At 39.2% G+C, this 19,939-nt stretch overlaps 1 protein-coding gene across 6 annotated transcripts in view; it reads right to left on the bottom strand.

The window, feature by feature from the left end:
* Positions 1-353: 353 nt before the first annotated feature.
* The window catches only part of pcdh7b (protocadherin 7b), a 147,419-nt gene continuing 127,833 nt past the window's right edge, over positions 354-19,939 (bottom strand). For 2 of the 6 annotated variants that reach the window (XM_067437343.1, XM_067437346.1), the window contains exons 3-4: positions 5,458-5,476; positions 4,171-4,309 (exon numbers count right to left, since the gene is read on the bottom strand). In XM_067437343.1, the coding sequence (XP_067293444.1) occupies positions 5,460-5,476 (17 nt within the window). In that variant the 3' untranslated portion in view covers positions 4,171-4,309; positions 5,458-5,459. Of the gene's footprint in view, positions 4,310-5,457; positions 5,477-19,939 lie in introns of all 6 variants that reach the window. The other 4 variants (XM_067437340.1, XM_067437341.1, XM_067437342.1 and 1 more) reach the window with 3 other exon arrangements.

Genomic DNA, 19,939 nt, shown 5'->3' with positions numbered 1-19,939 from the left:
GAAGACGCTATCTGCTCTCTAATCATTTCTAAACTCTACTGGATTCTGCAAACAGATGTCAAAGAAGCCTGTTTGCCCTCGCAACTTAGCAAAGCAAAAGCCTTCAATTAAAGGTACATTGTTTGGCAGTCTGTGTTGGCTAGGTATTAGTGCACTTTATGACTTGCGATTTATGTAAAAAGTATCACTGCCAGGCATTTGTTAAGCAAAAAAACAGGTGCATTTATTTATGTATTCATAGTTTGTTTGCGTCCATGCATTAAGAATTCAGTGTATACTTTGACAAATGCAATGCTTATGTAATATCCTTTGTGGGACATCCCAAAAGACATATAAAAAACAAATCCAGCCACTGTTGTATCATGGTATATTTTAATTTCTGCAGAGACAAAAATGACAAGCAATTTATTTACAGAAATACCTGTACAAAAGCAAAAAAATATGTAAAATAGATCATAAATAGAGGTGGGCTTGCGCTCAGTACATTTGCCATGTTCAGCTAAGCTGCGTGCATAGTGACTCCTAATAAAACAATGATTAAAATCAATCCTCAATTCTACATCAACATCCAAGTCAAAGGACAAATAGAGTATGATTAAAATTACAATTTCTTTTTTCGTTATCTGTGATGCGTCCTACGACCTAAGTGCTACAACTTAAGTCTTATATCTTCTAAGTTGAAAGCTTAAGGGACACACACCCCAGAGTGCAAACAACAGTTAAAGAAAGCAAATTCAGCACATCAACAACAAAGTCAGATGTAGTTTAGGAATTAAGGTGCAGGCTGTTTCCAGGCATCTACAGGTTTCTTTTTTAGACATGATTGCCATATACTCTTACTGTAACAAATCATCTGATATATCTACTCTACAGTCGTCTGAGGTGTGTGTCCCTTTCGGAAAACCTTTGGAGCTTTGTTTTTCTTCTATCTTCTCATATCGTGAAAACCTCAGGATGTCTCAAAGGGCATTTGCTTCATCCCTATTGGACAGTGCATTTTCTGTTTCGCTGTGCCTCTGTGCCACCACTGCAGCATTGGTTCATTACTGATCCTTTCTGAACTGTCGCTTTCGTGACTGAAGTCATCCTTGCTATAAAAATTCGCAGTTTGGACACGTGACCATGCTAACTTTGAAATGGATGAATATACCAGGGTATCACCTATGACATGTACAGTTGGTACTCATCAATATACTTGACAAAGTTCGACTGAGCTTACTTAAAGAAGCCACAAGATAAAAGCTTTTGTTATTTGAAAGTCTATCATAGTAAAATTGCCAGGACTGTAGTTTCAGCATAAAGTACTCTTCCTCCACTTTTTAGAAAGCATCTCAGAACAATTGGTTTCATACTGGTTAAAACCAACGAGTCATACCAATAAAGGTATAAAAAGGCACAGTTGCATATTTTGCATTCACTCTATAGGTTTGTTTTGAATTTTTTTTTGTCTTTTTTACAGAAGCACTACATATACAAAGTGGCACTGGGAAGGTAAGGGAAAGATATGACTGATGAGATCTGAAGAGGGCATCATTATAAGCGTATGTTCGAAAAAACAACAACAAATAGAACGGAGAGTTGTGAGGTAATTGAGACTCCTTTTGAATTGTTTTGGAATCAAGTTTCACAACTCGTTTTCTACATAATGAAAGGTATGTTGTTTTAGGTTTTTTTTTGCGTGTGAAAAGAATATAAACATCACAGAACCAATGGATAAAAGTACATTTGCAATTAAAAAAATATATAAATAAATCAGATAAATAAGCGACGTATGACGTGACGCTAAATAAATCAGTGAATCATGAATGTGTATGATTCTTCTTCATCCTCGTCAAATCAATATACATAGTCATACTACAATGTCTAGTGTCTGTTTGTCACAAACGCAAGCAGTGGACTTCCATGTTCACAGGGTATGATATCTGTACACTTTTTTTTTTCTTTTTCATAGTAAGTGTAGATTCCCTTTAAACGTGCAATAAAAAGTACATATCTATGTATACAGTTTGTAAGCATCAGAGCACTTCTTTTAAACACGAGTATTACATACAGACTACAGATCTGGAAGCTGCGAAAAAGGCAGTCCGTTCAAACTCAAGGAATCATTAACATACAAAAAAAAAAAAAAAAAAAACACAATTGCATCTGAATAATTTACCACCTTTTTTTAAAAGCATGATGCCTCCTAAGTATACTCCTCCTCTTGAAAATCGTTTGGGATAGGCCCGTGATGCATGTAGAAATGTGCACGTAGTTTCCCAACACTGCACAGACACATATGTGAAGGTAATTAAAGCACATGTGACCTAAAAAGGAGCTTTCCTGTCCCAGTTCTCTGAGACACCACGTCGTGTTGTTCCCGATACTTTGGTTATACAGCGGCATCATGCGTTGCATTGCAATCACTCCTGTCGTGCCTGTAGTCGCCAAACTTTTAATGTGATTGTACAAGTAGTCAGTTCGTGCTGACTTCTACACAAGGGACACAAGTTCTCATCCTTGATTACTCTTCTGAAGAGTGTGAGATTGAGAGTGAATCTGTTGAATGAGTTTATTGCTCTATTTAACATTCATACTAGGAATGTTACACAGGGCCAGCCCAAGCTCTTCAGCAGGGCAATATTATTAGACTAATTCACCCCAGCAGCATATCCAAATAGAGTTCCTGTGACTTTATGGGATAATTCTAATGTGTATGTACAATGTGCAGACCTATTTTGTGTGCGTGTGTTTGTGTGTGTGTGTTTGCGAATTTGTGCGTGCCGGGAGGCCAACTTGAGACCACAAAAGAAGAACTTCAGCATAGTTTCACACATCAAGAGAGGGATGAGCCACAGTTACACAAACTCGTGACATTCAGACAATTAACTGTCAATATCTGGGATGTAAAGAACCTCCCTTTGCTTCCAAATGAGCGTGGGAGCGGGATGGAAACGGGTCGCTTGTGATTTTGATGCCTGTGTCCAGAGTATGTTTACAATATATATATACGTATATACTGTATTTATGTACAATGCTTCACCCACACACACACTCAAAAACAAAAAAAAAGTGTGTATGCTTGTGTTCCTTCGTGTGTACGTGAGGTTGATAGGCACACAGGAAAACTTGCTTCTCGCGCTGTACAGGGCGTACGCCGTTCACTTGCGCCATTTTGAGTATCTACAAACCCTTGTAAAATGCTAAAGTCAATGACGACATACGAAGAGCTCCGACATCATCTGGTTATGCCATCACCGATCATCGTGCAATGAGTTTTGTTCATCATTGGCCAGTCTTTTTTTTGTTTGTTTGTTTCTTCTTCTTTGTTAACGTGATTTGTTGTCCGGAGTGGACAGTTCAGCACATGGACTGATTGCATATGGACATAATACATCCACATAAAAACACTCCCGCCCACCCCTGAAAAATAAAAACGGATTAAAAGACAGAACCATTCTTCTCGGTTCCCATAGCCATAGCAACAGTTATAAAAACAAAGACAAAAAGGTATAGTCCAGGTCTGTCTCAAGGGGCACACACTCTTAAGGGGGTTAGATGATGCATGCATGTTTATAAAGAGGTCTACAGAAACCAGGCAGCACTTTGGGGAAGTCTACGGGGCCCGATACGCTAGCAGCAAAGTAGCACTTATCCACCAGCCTTCCCCTCTCTCCACCTTGGCCACTTCCCCCTCCTCCATCTCATCCTTCTGACACACATTTACAACATGTAATTCCACAGTTTTTACTCTATTTAGGTTAGAAAGTAGCGCCGCACTAGTTGCGCGAACGGTTTGAGGGAAATCCATGTTGCTTTTGTTTTAGGGTTTGGTTTACTAACAGCATCTCTAACCATGCTGAGTCACTGTCATCGTCCCTTGGCGGTTGCTGCGTGTGTCGTTTTTACAGGTAAACTTCCCGCCTGGTGAGAGTTCCGCATTGCGTCGGCTTGTATTCACCTGTGGGCGCTAGCGGAATCTCCTCGATGGGGCGAGATGTTTCCTCGCTGGCGGAAAATCCAGCTGAACTGAACGTGTCGTAGGATGAGGAGGAGGAGGCCATCTTCTTGTTAAGGAGATTGCGGTTGCGGTCGCCCAGCAGGTGTGAAGGGTCGCCGTTGGCAACAGCTAGCGCCTCCTGGCTGCCGGGCTGTTCGGCAACGCTGCCCCCGGGGGAGGTCATGAAGGTGGAGAGTTTGGGAGGGGTGGCCTTGGGCCTACGTTCAGGCGAGGTGCGCACAGGCATCCAGCAGGCATCCGAGTGGCCGTATTCGTCACACTCCCGCGTGCATTTACCCGTCATCGCTACGTCAGGCAGGGGCCGAGAGTCTGGAGGAAACGGAGAGAAGGAAACAGAACCGGTGGAACATTAATTGCGTTGTTTGGCTTTTAACAACTGAAAAGAGAAAGAAAAAGGAAAAAAAAAAATCTGAAGTATTGACACTTAAAAAATAACTGTGGTATGTGTCTCATGAAATTGGCATTACAATTGCAAATGTCAGATGAAGCCATTTAAAGATTTATGCTCGGCTTTGTGCAATTTTGTTAGCACTGTAACTTCATGGTCAACACATACCACATTACACAAAAAAATGGAAACGTACATACACAAACAACAACACTTAAAGCTAAAACATAAATCAAACAGAAGAAATAAGGTGAGCTCTAAAAAGAATCATGCTTTGAAAACGTGGGGCAATTCAACTGTTTCATGACTTCTGACTCCTGAACTAAAGGCTTGAATTCATCTCTAATGGCTGAGTTTGTGCTGATGTGTTTTTATGCATGCGTCGTGTATGTAACATTTTTTTTTTTATGTTTCAACTAACAAGCTGAGCTATTAAATTTTAGCAAAAGTGTACGCAAAAGAAGACAATGTGTTTTTTGTTGTTTCTTGTTAATCCCCAACTTGGCCTGAGGAAACACCTACAGTGTACTTATAGAACGACATATTGGAGGATTTGCTATTTGGTTACATCGTTACATCTTTTTTTGTATGTTAGTTAAAAGGATTATGCAAGCTTTTTCTAAAGGCTCTAACTGTCACGCATCTGAGTGATTGCTTATTTTCCCGGGCTGGGAGAAGAGATAGTTTTTAGATTCAAAGCCACAAAGCCACAAGTATTCTTAACATCTCATATCTCTTCTATTCAGAATGTCTTCTGTACAAATATTTCCTATTTACACTTTTAAACACTTGACAAGCAAACAGATAACCATCAGATGCACAAAAATTCTATGCACAAACACGGTTGAATATGAAGTTCACTAAGCTGGAGTGCACACAAACACTAAATGCTGAAATCCCTAACCTTTGATGCCAAAGCACAAAGCTGCAGTGTTAGAGATGGTCGATTAATGACCAAAGGTGAGGTATGGCGCAAGCAAGAGAAGGTGAGTGCAAATCTAAAAAAAAAAGAAAAGAAAGCATGCTGCCTTTTGTTGAAGAGCAAAAATTTGGGTTAACCATGGCTTACTTTTAATGTTCTTTTTCTCCTGCAAAGAAAGAATAGGGTAGAATCACTGTTCGGTTTCTTCACAGTGTAATGCTTAATGTGAGATTAATCAATTTAGAAAAAAAGGTATCAGACACGAAAAGAAAAAGGACAATGTGTTGCAGTTATCTGAGAATCAATCGATTACATGGGATGTTTGCAAAAAAAAAAAAATCTCTTCTATGGTGGATTATACAAAGATATTTATTGACAGATTGAGAAAAAAATTTGAGAGTGAGAAAAGAAATGAACACATCTGTACAAGAGCTAAAAACATGTTGCACCTCAACTTTTATTGTTAAGCTGTTAAATTCCAGGAAATCAATGCTGCACAAAAGAAAGAGTGCTATGAATGGCGTTCTTCAGTCACCGATCACAACAGGCTTGCATTTAAACCCACTCAGACTGTCTCGCGTTTGAGATACTTGTTGACACAAACCAATTTAGCATCCTTGTCCGGTGAGGACCTTTCACTGATCTCAACCGAACCACTAAACATGTCCTTATGACCTCAAAGCCAGACTATAATGCCTTCAGAGCTCCCGTTATCTTTAGTGACATCTCTGTGGTGCGGTTGCATTGTGGGCAAGTAAGGGTTAGTTGGGTTGGACACCTGACCGCAGGAAGAGTTCAGTGCCGCTTCCTGTGCGCATTTATGATGCCGCGAGGCTGGATAGCTGCCCAGTGTCTGCCCAGAGGTGTGGATGTACGTTCGTCCCACAAAGCTCTGTCATGCACCAACGAACGCTCAGTCAAGCGACGGTACCTCAATAGCGCTAATAACAAAGATGAGTGTGTAGGCTCTGATCTGCAGGACGTCGATATGCCAGCACAATGTTAATACTTTAGACAGGGATTGCGAAATGGCTGGATAAATCTTATATGACAGTTAATGTGTTCAAAGAGGCATTAAGAACTGTAACAGGTTATTCACGTACACGACTGTCAAGAAGACGTCAGCGCATGATTAGGCGCTCATCTCTTAATAACAATGCGTTGAGTCTCTGTCAGGAAGGAGTCGGGAAGTAGAAAATCTGATGTCATTTCAAACCTGTATGACTTTCTTTCGTTCATGGAACACAAAAGGAGAAATTTTGAATAATACGTTGGTTGCGCTTTTCCATGCAACCAAAATGGATGGGGACTGAAGACTTCAAGCTTCAAAAAAGGATGCAAGACGCCCATAAAACGATCATAATAAGTAGTTCAGTCAAATTTGTGAGAGAATCGTTCAGAATTTTAAGATCTAGACCAAATGACACATTGAAAAGATCTGGCTCAAAGTAAAGTTCCTAAACGTAATTTAGAGAGGAGCGAGCCCATCTAAGCTTCCAAACAACAGCCATAGTATCTAAGCAGCTGCTTACCTCTCTTCAGTCTTAGCTGTTCCAGCATCCCTCCACCTCCCCAAAGTCTACCATCTTAGGTACCTTGCCCTACGTAAATGTCCTATATTTATTCACTGTGCTTGAGTTGAAGCTTCTCCATCAAGCCCTCATCAGTGGACAGTGAGCCAAATAAGTTAACCTATTAGCTTAAAGATCATATGGGCAAAAAAAAAAAAAAAACAAAAAAAACAACACTTGTTGGGTTCTATATTGCTTCTTCTCTTCCAAGGAGAGCTAGACTTTAAGTCTTAAATGTAGTCTGTTTCTCACACAAAGCTATTGCATGACCCCAGAGGAGCCCAGTCCTCTCCCACTTTTATTATATGGAAAAGAATAGCCAGAATATTCTTAAAAAAAGTCACCTTTCATGTTCCACAACAGCGGAACCATACAGGTTTGGAACGACACGACTAAATAATGAAATGGATATGAGGGTGCTTTTTAAACTGGCAGATTAGTTCGAAACGGGGCACGGTTCGCATGAAAAATTATTAATGTGAAAGCTGTCTTGCGTGCACCAGGGTTCAATAGAATTCAAGTTGAGTGTGAAACCAAACCAACGCTGCGGGGTGGATGGGGAACAATTGCGCTCGTACAAGGACCGCAGTGTGAAAACCAATGGGGAAAAGTCATTCAGACTTTTGTGAACTGGATCAGTTGATTCATTAAAAAAAATAAAAAAAACAGATTCAGATATTGCCTTTCTCTCATTGACATGCCAAGGAGAGCTAGACACAAAGCTATCCAGCCCTCGTCTACTTTTATTAAATGAAAAAGAATGGCCAGCATATTCTTCAAAAATTCATACAGATTTAGAACGAATAGTAAATAATGAAAGAATATTCATTTTCACCTTGATCATCTCTCTATTTCTTTCTATAACAGTACATCAAACAACATAGATTCAACATCCAGCTTCTTTCTATCAGCCTTGTATTCTGTCCACATAGAGCTTCAGGTCCAGCCAATTAAGATTGTTAGTGTTCAGTCGATGAATATTTCTTGCCAATCAGTCTTTTAGACCACTACCACATCTCTCCACAGCTTCTCAACTCACTTCTCAATGCCTGGCTCTCGCACAGCTCAGGCCCCTCAAGGCCGCGCATTGGCTTTTCATCTATCGCATACCGTGCCGTCTTCAGCTACTGTTTCCTCCAGTGAAAAACAACAAAAGGAGCGGCATGCAGGAGAGTGGAACTTCATTGGCGTTTCTCGCACACCGCTGCCATACAGTCTGCCTCTGATTTACTATTCCAGCACTAAACTCGGTATACATAAATATACATGGAAATTTCGCAAAAATGGTTATTGAAAGCACGCAATGAGAAACTCTGTACGGTTTAGCCTGAACATGAAAACGCTTTGGAAATTGACCTTAAAAGACAAAGATGGATGGATTTTATTGTAAATTAGATCTGTTTTGTCTGTGATTCATTCTGCTCAAGCTAAACTTATTAGCGCAGGCATATTACTGTAGCTATAGTCTTCTGCATAGTGTTCTTTTTTATTCCAAAGTTTGTTATCTTCCAGTCGAATGGCCAGATTTACTAAACAGGGCGTGAGAGCGCATTTCCCCCAACAATGCGACCAACAGGAGTGAAAAGTAAAATGAAAGAACGCGGTAAAAAATGACGCAAATACCAGTCAACTGACTAGCATAAACCTTAGTAAATCACCTTGCAGGATTTATTGAAATACTCCTATACATTTTGAGTCTGAAACGGAAACTCCTACAAATGCATATGCAGGTCAGCCACAAAAATACTCCCGTCCAAGTTTTTTCAGCTCTAGTTTTTTTCACTAGACAATAGCTAGCGCGAGCTGTCAGTAAATCTGGCCCTAAGCCATCCATTCATGTATAAACTCAGTTTAGTCTTAACTGGATTCCGTTATTTCTTAGTTTGTGCTCCTATTTTAGGTTCTATTCTAAGACCAGTTTTGTCCAATAATCTCATTGCAAATGGAACAGAACATTGTCTGATTCTAGGCTGCAGTTAATGCAATATAACAGCATGTAATTGTGATTTGCACAATCTCTGTCTCTCTTCCAGCTCATTATAGAGGTAAGATGGATAACGTTTAAGATGTCACTCAAAGACACACTTTAAAGCAGCAATAATTCAAGGCATTTAGATGGGGGCAGACACAGGTCAAACATATATTGAGATGAATTCAATCATTGCTAGAATGGCTTTGCCTCCACCTTGTTTCATTTAAATGAACATCTTACAGGAGTGAATAAGTCAGACTGAAATCTGCTGATCCATTTTTATTCATCTCTATCTATTTTATATATAATTGCTGGATGCAACAAAAATGTCGGAATGTTTTTTTTATATAGAATATCAAACCAAAGGGCACCCGCAGACAAATAACGCTCAACATATTCTCAGAAATAACTTCACTTTTCTTAATCATTTAATTTGTTGTACTTTTACCCACCAAGGCCATTTATATAGTGATATATGAAATAAACAGTAACTAAGAACATTGTGTCCTTTTTATTATAAAAGATACTGCACAATGTTTATACAAATCTAAAATGAAATTTAACATGGAAATTTATCAAAACAGCCACAGTACGTGCATAAACTATAAACACAATTCATAAAATTCCACAATCAGAAAGTGTATAAACAACCTTTGCCAATGTTTAAATTATTACAAACGTTTGTGTGTGTGTGTGTGTGTGTGTGTGTGTGTGTTTATTGTACATATTCATTTGCTTTATATTTTATAAATATGTATGGCTACTGTATATTATAGGGTTCAGTGTTTGGTAAACTCTCAAATGAAATTAAGCATTGAAAACATGGATCAAATCACTTATAATAGTGAACAAACATTCATGGGCCTGCAGACCCAAAATAATATTCCTTCCTTTCACGTTCTCCCTAAAAAACCCCGTGCCTTTAAATCTGACCCCGAGCCACTTTTAAAACTCAGTTTTGAGCCTGAAAAGCGAGGCTTTGGAGATGGCAAACAAAAGGGGCCATACTCGGGCCTCTAGCCCAGGGCAGAGCGAACGTCGCTGGTCTGCAGAGAGGCCGGAAACGCATGCAGCTCTGTGGCACGCTAACTGTCACTCCGTATAGTGGGCTTTTCTGCCGATGGGGGCTCGGAGTATAATGCCTGCCATTTTCCACAGCCAGTCCTTTTGAATAACTCAAAAGAAACATCCACTCTTCTCCGACGTAGGGTTTGAAAACGAGAGATCAGGGGAACGGCGGGAGGGGGGAACGGAAGATATGGCTCTCAGAGCTATTCTGTGAGTTAATTACGTGTGGACAAAAGTGGATTCCCTGGCGCAGTTGGAGCTCTGCTGTTGTGAGGCTGGTGGCAGGGTTCTGGAAAGCTGTAAGTGGGCCAGAGGCTCAGCTAATTGACAGGGATATGAGGATTTTGCAATCTATGTGTTTGTGTGTGTGTGTGTGTGTGTGTGTGTGTGTGTGTGTGTTTTGTCTTGCTGTTTAAGGCTTAATGTCTCGCTTTCCTTGCGCGCGTGAACATGTTTGTGCGTGAAAGCATTAGTCGTTTTTTCTATATTTTAAGTGCTCTGTTTGTGCGTGTTTTCATCTTCTGCGAGTTAAACCTCGTCCCTCAGAGGCCAGCAGATCTGCAGGCTTCTCTTTTGCTCTCTGTTTTCCCGATCGGTGTGTCTGTGAGACAGAGAAGAGCGTAACGGACGCCCTGAAATCTTAGCAGAATCAAGCAGATTATCCAGTAGATAAATGGCATTTACCAAAGAGTGTCATATGATAACGTCACCGAGGAAACCACAACACAAGTGTCATCACACGACGTTGATATTGGTCACACTGAGATTGCACTGAAATCACTGGGGTCTCTTTGTGTGTTTGTGTATGTGTGTGTGGGGGCATGTTTTTGTGACATATGAGGACACAAATGTGTATAATGACATGGGTATGACATAGGTATTACGAGGAGAGGGTGAAATATGAGGACATTGGCCATGTCCCCACTTTTCAAAATGCTTATAAATCATACAGTTTTTTTAGAAAGTAAAAATGCAGAATGTTTCCTGTGATGGGTAGGTTTAGGGGCAGTGGCAGTGTAAGGGGATAGAAAATACGGTTTATACAGTATAAAAACCATTACGCCTATATGTGTGTGTGTGTGTGTGTGTGTGTGTGTGTGTGTGTGTGTGTGTGTGTGTGTGTGTGTGTGTGTGTGTGTGTGTGTGTGTGTGTGAGAGCCTGTTTATGTGGTTTATGAGGACACAAATTTGTATAACTACATGGGTATTACACTGGTATTACACTATAAATGTGGTTTATGAGGACATTTCAAATGTCCTCATAATTCAAATGGCCTTAAAAAACTACTAAATGATGTTTTTTTGAGAAAGTAAAAATGCAGAATGTTTCCTGTGATGGGTAGTTTTAGGGGCAGGGGCAGTGTAAGGGGATAGAAAATACGGTTTGTACGGTATAAAAACCATTACGCCTATGGAGAGTCCCTGTAAACCACATAGACCAACATGTGTGTGTGTGTGTGTAATTGTATTGGGTGTTCTTTAACAAATACAATCAAACCAAAGGAACAATTCTCCTAATATCTATAGCACTTGATAAGAGCTGCCAGCTCACAGTTATCCACTTTTTTGTCAACTTTTCAATTCTGACAGCTCCTCAGCTCCCAATGGCCTTTTGTGATAGCAAAATGTCCACTTGTTTCACACATCAGAATCTGCAGTACATCATATTGATATTGTTCACCTACTCTATCATGACATCCTGGTGACATATTGCATACTGCTTAGTAGGAAAGTACACCTACTGAGACATAGCTCCTCCACATCTTTGCGACAAAGGGGATGCTTTGTCCCTCTGTGAATGTCCCTGTCTGTTTCTCCTGCATCTAAAATCAGCCTCTAATCTGCATCACACTATTTCTTTTAGTGAGATTAGAACCCCCCTTTAACACATTATCTCGCCTTCATCCACAGACGCCTCACGAGGATCATATTTTAATTCGAGGGCATCCGCACAAGAGAGGGCTGTTCGTTTCACCGGACACCACTGAAAAGAAAAACGAGGGATACTGTTCTTTTCTTTTCAATTCATTTAGTGCTGTCCATTTGATTCAATAACCTGGACTGTCCTTTAAGACTCATTAAGCTGCTGATCTAATGTTCTCTCCGTCACTTTCTCTATTCCTTTGTACAGTGTGGACACCTAGACTCAAGTCATCACATCTGTCATGTGGGGGTCACCTTTATGTGACCCCCTCAAAAAAGTGTATGGACCATTTCGGTAAGCCACAGTAAAATATCCAACAAATGGCTTGTGAAATATTTCCACTTTTTACTACAGACTACAGAGTTCTTTTGGCGGTGTGGACACCCTGAAGTCATTAAGTCTATCATCAAACATCACAAAAATATAGACACTTGAAAGTAAGCCACATTAAAATATCCAACACATCCACAATAATCTTCTTTCCCAAGCATCTAAAATATGTTTAATTATTTTATATCACAACTCTGGTTGTCACACATTAGTTGGACATCTTCATAGTAAAGGTGTTTTGGACCATATGACCTACAGTGCTGCGTACTTGCTGACAGGTATACGGAATAATTTAGTTAGCAAAAGTAACTTTTTAGCGCTTTCCCTTGGAAATTCCCAGCAAACTGACAGCATAACGCCCTCTAATAGCATTAGCCGAGGTAACGCAGCAGTCAGCTCACGAGTGCTTTAGCTGAGCTTACGTGATGGGCGAGAATGAGCCGGTAGAGCTTCAGGAGAACTAAGGCCGCTGTTGACCTGGTTTGCTTCAGTAACCTCAGCGTTGTGCTGCATATGCTTTCAGCGGTGCTGCATCAGTGAGCCAGGACAACAGAGTGTACAGTAACACAACAGCAGGAGAAGAAACATGTCAGACACGGTGCAATGAGGTGCGGCGGAGTGATGTGTGTATTTATTACCCGATCTCTACATCAGACTCTGCCCACACCCACCAGTTCACCATTTTACATTCACATACGAAATAGAACTCACAAATCATATCCCTTTAATATCTCAGATGTTTCTCTAAGACAGAAATGAGATTAAATACAGAGAACATTAAGCTGTTGTAAGTCCCTTGATTTTTCTCTTAATAACTCTGTCTCGCATATCTTCTAAATTATAGTTTCAGAAGAGAAATCTAGTTTCAATGTCTCTGTGATTCATCAAGATACAAAGTTTAACTCAAATACTTATTGTAATATAATATAATATAATATAATTAATATAATATAATATAATATAATATAATATAATAATATAATATAATATAATATAATATAATATAATATAATATAATATAATATAATATAATATAATATAATATAATATAATAATATAATATAATATAATATAATATAATATAATATAATATAATATAATATAATATAATATAATATAATATAGTATAATATAATAATTATACTAGGCAATATGTTTTTCCTAGATGGACTTACTATATATATATCATAGTTGCAGATTTATTTGTTGTAATTGTTACTTAATTTCTCATAAAAGTTTTTTTAGAGTTCATTTACCATAATTGAGATGTTATATCTCTAAACTGTAAATCCCTATCTCACAATTTGACTTTATTTCTAATATTTAAGTTGTCTTACACTTATTTAATTTTTAATTTAAAAAATAAATAAATTGGGAGGGTTGGGAAGAAACTTCTACTACTAATGATAGGGCTAAAAATAATAATCATCATAATAACAGTGCACAACCAAAGACACACAAAAATACCCACAATGCACCAAATTCCCTGCAAACTCTCACTAGTGTTGAACAGGTATAGGTGGCCCCTTATGGTGCTTAAAAGCACTTGGGGAAATAATTAGTCTACCGTTAGAGCTCTCCAGCTATGATTAATTGAGGAGAGATTAACTAGCATAATTTCATTCTGCCGACTATCTCACTGCCAATTACCTAATGCGACTCCCTCTCTCTGCATCTCTCGCTCCCTCTCTCTCATCAGAAGGCATCACGAGTCTCGGAAATGTGCCGCTGACCCTCATTTTCCTGACTTCTCATCTATCTGTCATAAAAAAGAGTGAGTGTGCTCATGTGCATACGCAATCACAGCGCTGACATGTCTAGCTCTCTTATATCAGGAAACCAGAAGACATTTTCACAGTCCAAAAAACTACAATTATGCATTGTGCATTTGAAAAGACCAGTGCGACTGCAACGTTCGCAAGGCTAAAACTAAAGTAAATGCTTTTTCCCCCCGCATTACTGAGAGAAAAAAAGAAAGAAAAAAAAAAACATTTCAGCAGTCAAATGCATTGCAAGCGCTGACACATATATTACACAATTTCCATGACAAAGAGTATGAGTGATAGGGTGAGAAGCATTCAGGAGGTGGACAGACAGTAAAAATTGAAAAATTGTAACATATATATATTAGAAAATGGTAGGGCTTGAGCTAAGACTGACTCTGTGCCAAAAGAGAGACAGATATATAGAAAGTAAGAGACAGACGGGGATTAAAATCTCACATGTGTGTGTTTGTGTGTGTGTGTGTGTGTCTGTGTGTGTGTGTTTCCCTCACTGTTGGTCTTTAGACTTCGTCTCATTGGCTCAGAACTGGGTGCCTTATCGCACGTTCCCAGACGCACACACACAATAGCCTATTTTACACCATTAAATGCGTATTTGTCAAAATACAATTTCAATTAAATCCCACAAACCTACTGGTTTGTGCTTTGCTCCACTTACCACAGAGGGAAATGAACAGAGGAAGGAATAACACGCTCTCTCTCTCTCTCACTCTCTCACTCTATCTCTCTCTCTCTCCCTCTCTCTCTCTCTCTCTCATACACATACAAACATAGACGGGAGAGAGAGAGAGAGAGAGAGAGAGAGAGAGAGAGAGAGAGAGAGAGAGAGAGAGAGAGAGAGAGAGAGAGAGAGAGAGAGAGAGAGAGAGAGAACGAGAATGAGAATGAGAATGAGAATGAGAATGAGAAGGAAAATGAAAGACAGAGAGACCAGGAGAAGGAAATCAGATTGTTTGAAGCACACAATGAAGGTTGACTGAATTTCCAAACTGTGGACGGCAAACAATTGTTTCCGCCGTGATTTGACACGGATGCAGCATTTGCTTGCATTTTTTAAATTAAATAACTCAAGAGTGTGGCTTTAAAACAAAGTGTCCTTACTTAATGCTACACCGGCTTATTCCTAATCGATTTATACACAGCCACAAATAAACAGTTTTCTGTCGCAAACCAGTTCCGATGAGGAATGCTGTCCTGATACTTCCACTTGTCAATCTCATCTCATCAACGACGCACAGTTCACCGTCCCTGCGGATACGGACTCATAACCGCTCCGTTAATCGACCTAACTGGCCACACACTTCACCACTTTGCCTGAGCCGTGGACCCTGCATATATTTCTCATGAAAAGGCACCAGATTGAGTCACCACGTTTAATTCCCAGCATGCCAAGGGGTGTAAGAGGCTAATTAAGTAAACCGGAGGTAGAGAGGTCTAGCTGCCTGCTCCAGATCTCAAACACTGGAGGGTTTCGGCCCTCAGGCCTGCTGAAATTGAGCGAAAACTAGCAAAATGAGCCGGGTTCATATTTCCGCGGGGTTAAGCCGCGAGGACTTGATGAGACGTCCTCTCTGTTCTGAGTCCAGCACCTCATCAAAAGTCGAGTGAACTTTTAGAAAAAGTTCTCAGCCTAGACAGGCTTTGGTTTTTGAGGCTTTCATTAAGGATACATGAACCGGGCAAAGACACACATGCTGCGGCCACCTTCAGTGGCATATTTTCAAGGTTTTTAACAATGTGCTTATCCGGAAAAAGACTAAATGGGAACGTGCATGTATGGGCCCTGAGAAAATGAAGAGCAACACATTCTTTTTGCCTGGATGCTGGCTGCGTGGGAACAGATAATTGCTAAAGCATTAGCGCGGCCCATTTTATTCTCTCAATTTAGCACCCAAAAAAACCCGTTAAACTTAGCATCACTCCTGTTTAAAGAGCTCTTTGTACAAAGACACAATTTAATTCGATGGAGCCAGAAAGCCATATTAAAGCCGTATACTAACTTAGCTTCAAAGTAATGGCAAAATAGCTTAATTCAGTAGTGGTTTTACTCAGACTAAAGGCTTAAATTCATTTACAAGGTCCCATGATGTTAAACAGTGACATTCAGAATGCAAAAAAAAAAAAAAACCTATAATAATACAAAAATACAAAAAACACCAAATGTGCTTTTAAGAACATTTATCCTCTAAACAGTCATTATCTAATTAAAAAAAAAAAAAAAAATACTGAAAGGGTTAGTTCACCCAAAAATGAAATTTCTTTCATTAATGACTCACCCCAATGTCGTTCTACGGAACACAGTTTAAGATATTTTAGATTTAGTCCGAGGGCTTTCTGTCCTCTGAATGTAAGTGTATGCCCCCTTGCTGTCCACATCCAAAAGGTAATGAAAACATCATCAAAGTATCCATATGTGGCATCAGTTGGTTAGTTAGACTCCTTTGAAGCGTCGACAATACATTTTGGTCCAAAAATAACAAAAACTACGACTTTATTCAGCATTGTCTTCTCTTCCGTGTTTGTTTTCAAACCTTAAATAAAGATTCAAACGGTTATAAATCAGCAGATTGATTCGTGATTCGTATCGCCAATGTCATGTGATTTCAGCAGTTTGCCAGTTTGACTTGTGATCTGAATCATGAATCATGACCGTTTGAATCTTTATTTGACACAGAAGAGAAGACAACACTGAATAAAGTTGTATGTTTTGTTATTTTTGTACCAAAATGTATTGTGGACAGCAAGTGGGCATACACTTACATTCAAAGGACAGAAAGCCCTCCGATCTAAAATATCTTAAACTGTGTTCTAAAGATGAACCAAGGTCTTACAGGTGTGGAACGACATTGGGGTGAGTCATTAATTAAAGAAATTTCATTTTTGGGTGAACTAACCCTTTAAGACACATTTCCATTTAAATCAGAAACTTGCAATACACTACCAATCCTCAACTATTTGATTTGATTTGATTTTATATTGAAAATACTACTTGAAGTCCGCGTCGAAATCATAAATACTTCTGCAGCCTCATTACATTCTAGCTCCTCAATGAGTTTGACCTGCACATGTGGCTGATATTCCTTTGCGAGGGTGCATTGGGCACTTACAGGTGTTGTGGTGTTATCAGAAATGACTGCAAGCGTGAAGATGTGCCCCAATGGCCTGTCTCTTGCCTGTAACACAGGTGGTTCGAGCTAAATCAAGGCCAGTGTCAGTGCATTGTCACCGCTGCAGTCTCCTGAGCTGGAACTAAGATATCAATAGCCCCTTTACTGTACCTGAGGACTGCTGGAGGAGAGAATGACACTATGCACACACACACAGTCCGGCCCCCTGCCGGGAACATGTACAGTATGTTAGTGTGAAGTTGTGTGTAATGGCAGGTACACTCACAATTTAAGATAAAGCTAATAGTTCCTTGTCTGGATACAGACATGGTGTAAAGGTTTGATAAAACTACACTGTATGTTATAGCTCTCATTCCAGTCATTATAAATCTGGAAGCCCTCCGCTCAAGGGTTAACGCTAGCTAAGCTAACATCTTAAAATCTCTGCGTGCATTATTAAACAGTTTTTAGTCTTTTCACACCCAAGCTCATCAGAAAAATGAGCATACTTTATTAAATGCACTTGCACATGGGGTTGATGCCTGCGTGTCTGCAGCGATCAAAGCACCTTGCCACATCGCTTTCTCACATTTGACTCTGATTACTCTTGGCAAAGTGATTAAATCTCTCTCTCTCTCTCTCTCTCTCTCTCTCTCTCTCTCTCTCTCTCTCTCTCTCTCTCTCTCTCTCTCTCTCTCTCTCTCTCTCTCTCTCTCTCTCTCTCTCTCTCTCTCTCACACACACACACACACACACACACAACCAAATAAATGGAGAGATAGAGAACACAGCGGCCACAAGGATGGTTTTATTGGCATGGGAATTATAGTCTTCTAAACCAAATAGTCCATTCCCCTTTATTAGCTGTGATTATTAAAACATGTCAGATTTAGGATGAGCTGGCAGTCCAGCAATATATTTGCATGCTTGTTTTTGAAGGCAAAAATATGCCAACCATTCTGCCATACTGTACAGCGTGGGTGAAAGGCTGTGCAAGGCTTCCGGTTTCAGGCGCTTCCAGTTATTTTAGCTGTATAAAAAATGTCTGCTTTGCTATTGTTTGTGTTATTGCATGCTGTTATTTTAATTTATTAGCTTGATCGTAAACACATTGGTCTATAGCGTGAATACTTTTAATGTTTACTGCACAATATCTAACCATTAAAGATTACTTGATTACTAATTACTTGAGAAGCAAAATTGCATAATATATAAAGTTATTATGTAAAAAATATATATACATGTTTTCATATTTTCTGGAAAAAAAAAAATATATATATATATATATAATAATGAAGTGACTTCACATAAAACAAGCCATTGGGGTAAGATATATAAACTTTTGAATGTTTTGTTTACCCTATTGGCAGGTTTTTAGTTTTATGTTTTAAGTATACACTCACTTAATTTGGAGGAATTCTTTTTTTGGTAACACTTTATTTTGATAGTCCACTTTAGACATTCTACTAACTATAAGTAACTTTGCAACTACATGTCAGCTAACTCTCCTTAGAGTATTAGTAGACTGTCAGTAGACTGGTAGGTTATGGTTAGGTGTTAGGGTTCGGGTTAGTAGAATAAATTGAATTGTAGTTGCCAATTTACTTATAGTCAGTAGAATGTCTGTTGGGGGACCAACAAAATAAAGTTTTATTAAATATTAATCAGACAGTCTACAAATACTCTAATGACAGTTAGTTGACATGCAGTTGCAAAGTTGCTTATAGTTAGTAGAAGGTCTAAAGTGGACTATCAAAATAAAGTGTTACCCTTTTTTTCTTTTTCTTTTTCAGAAAACAAGACACTGATATCTTAAGTCATTTTGGTTTTCAAGTAAATGTATCTTGATTCAAGAATGGTTTGGTATTTTTCATGGAAAACAAGACAAAAATACCAATGGCTTCAAAAACATCAATATATATTTGTAATAATGTAATTTGTAATACAATTATTGTATGTTTTTTTGTTTGTCAATCAGAAAGTAATTTAAAAAAAAAATTAAAAAAATAAAAGTGATTTTTTAAATATTTAAGTGAGAGTTAAGTCCCTTGAAATATAGTACAACTTTAATGCATGGTTATGTAATATTTACAGTGCCTTTTTTATTTTATTTTATTTTTTATTTTTTTACTTTTGACCGTGATACAAAATGACTTCTAGTGTGGCATAAGGTCATTTTTGGCCAGCCTTAGGAATGGATATTTAACACGCTTGAAGGTTTCTGCCTTTCTTTACCCCCCCCCCCCCCCCCCCCCCCCCCACACACACACACACACACACACACACCCTCTCTCTCTCTGTCTCCTTCTCCTTCTCTTTCAGGCGGATTGATTTTTTGCCCATTCCCACCTAGCAGTGCAACACTGATTCTCAAGCAGTGGGCTGTGGGAAATATTTATCCTTATTGATCCAGGGGGCTGATGAGTCTGTTATGAACGCTGAAGTTCAAACAGTTTTGGTCCCACAAACATCTCTAAATATCAATCAGCTACGGGTGGACTGAGAGCCAATACTCGGATTGTTAGTGAATGCCAAGAAGGCTGGACCTGCTTTCCGGGAAGCCAGATGAGATTTTCTTTCGACCCCTAGTGCAAGAGTGCATTTCCGTGGATAAACATGTAAGACGCGTGTTTCCCTATAATTTCCTCTCTGTAGCGCAGCGTTAGGAAAGAGCAGGCAAAAATTGAACATTAGCGGGGAGAAGAAAACATCTTCCTCCCGTAGATGAGGAGCTTTCTGCCTGTGAGCGTGGCAAGAGGGTAGCTGATAATTCCGTCTGCTGTCATGTCATTAAAAATTCAACACCTACAGGATATTTTCTGCATCAAACTTTCATGCCATCAGGTTGTCTCGACAGCACTGGCTTCACACAC

Source organism: Pseudorasbora parva, chromosome 1 (genome assembly GCF_024679245.1).
Source record: "Pseudorasbora parva isolate DD20220531a chromosome 1, ASM2467924v1, whole genome shotgun sequence".
Lineage (NCBI taxonomy): Eukaryota > Metazoa > Chordata > Actinopteri > Cypriniformes > Gobionidae > Pseudorasbora > Pseudorasbora parva.
This window is presented reverse-complemented; position numbering and strand designations above follow the sequence as displayed.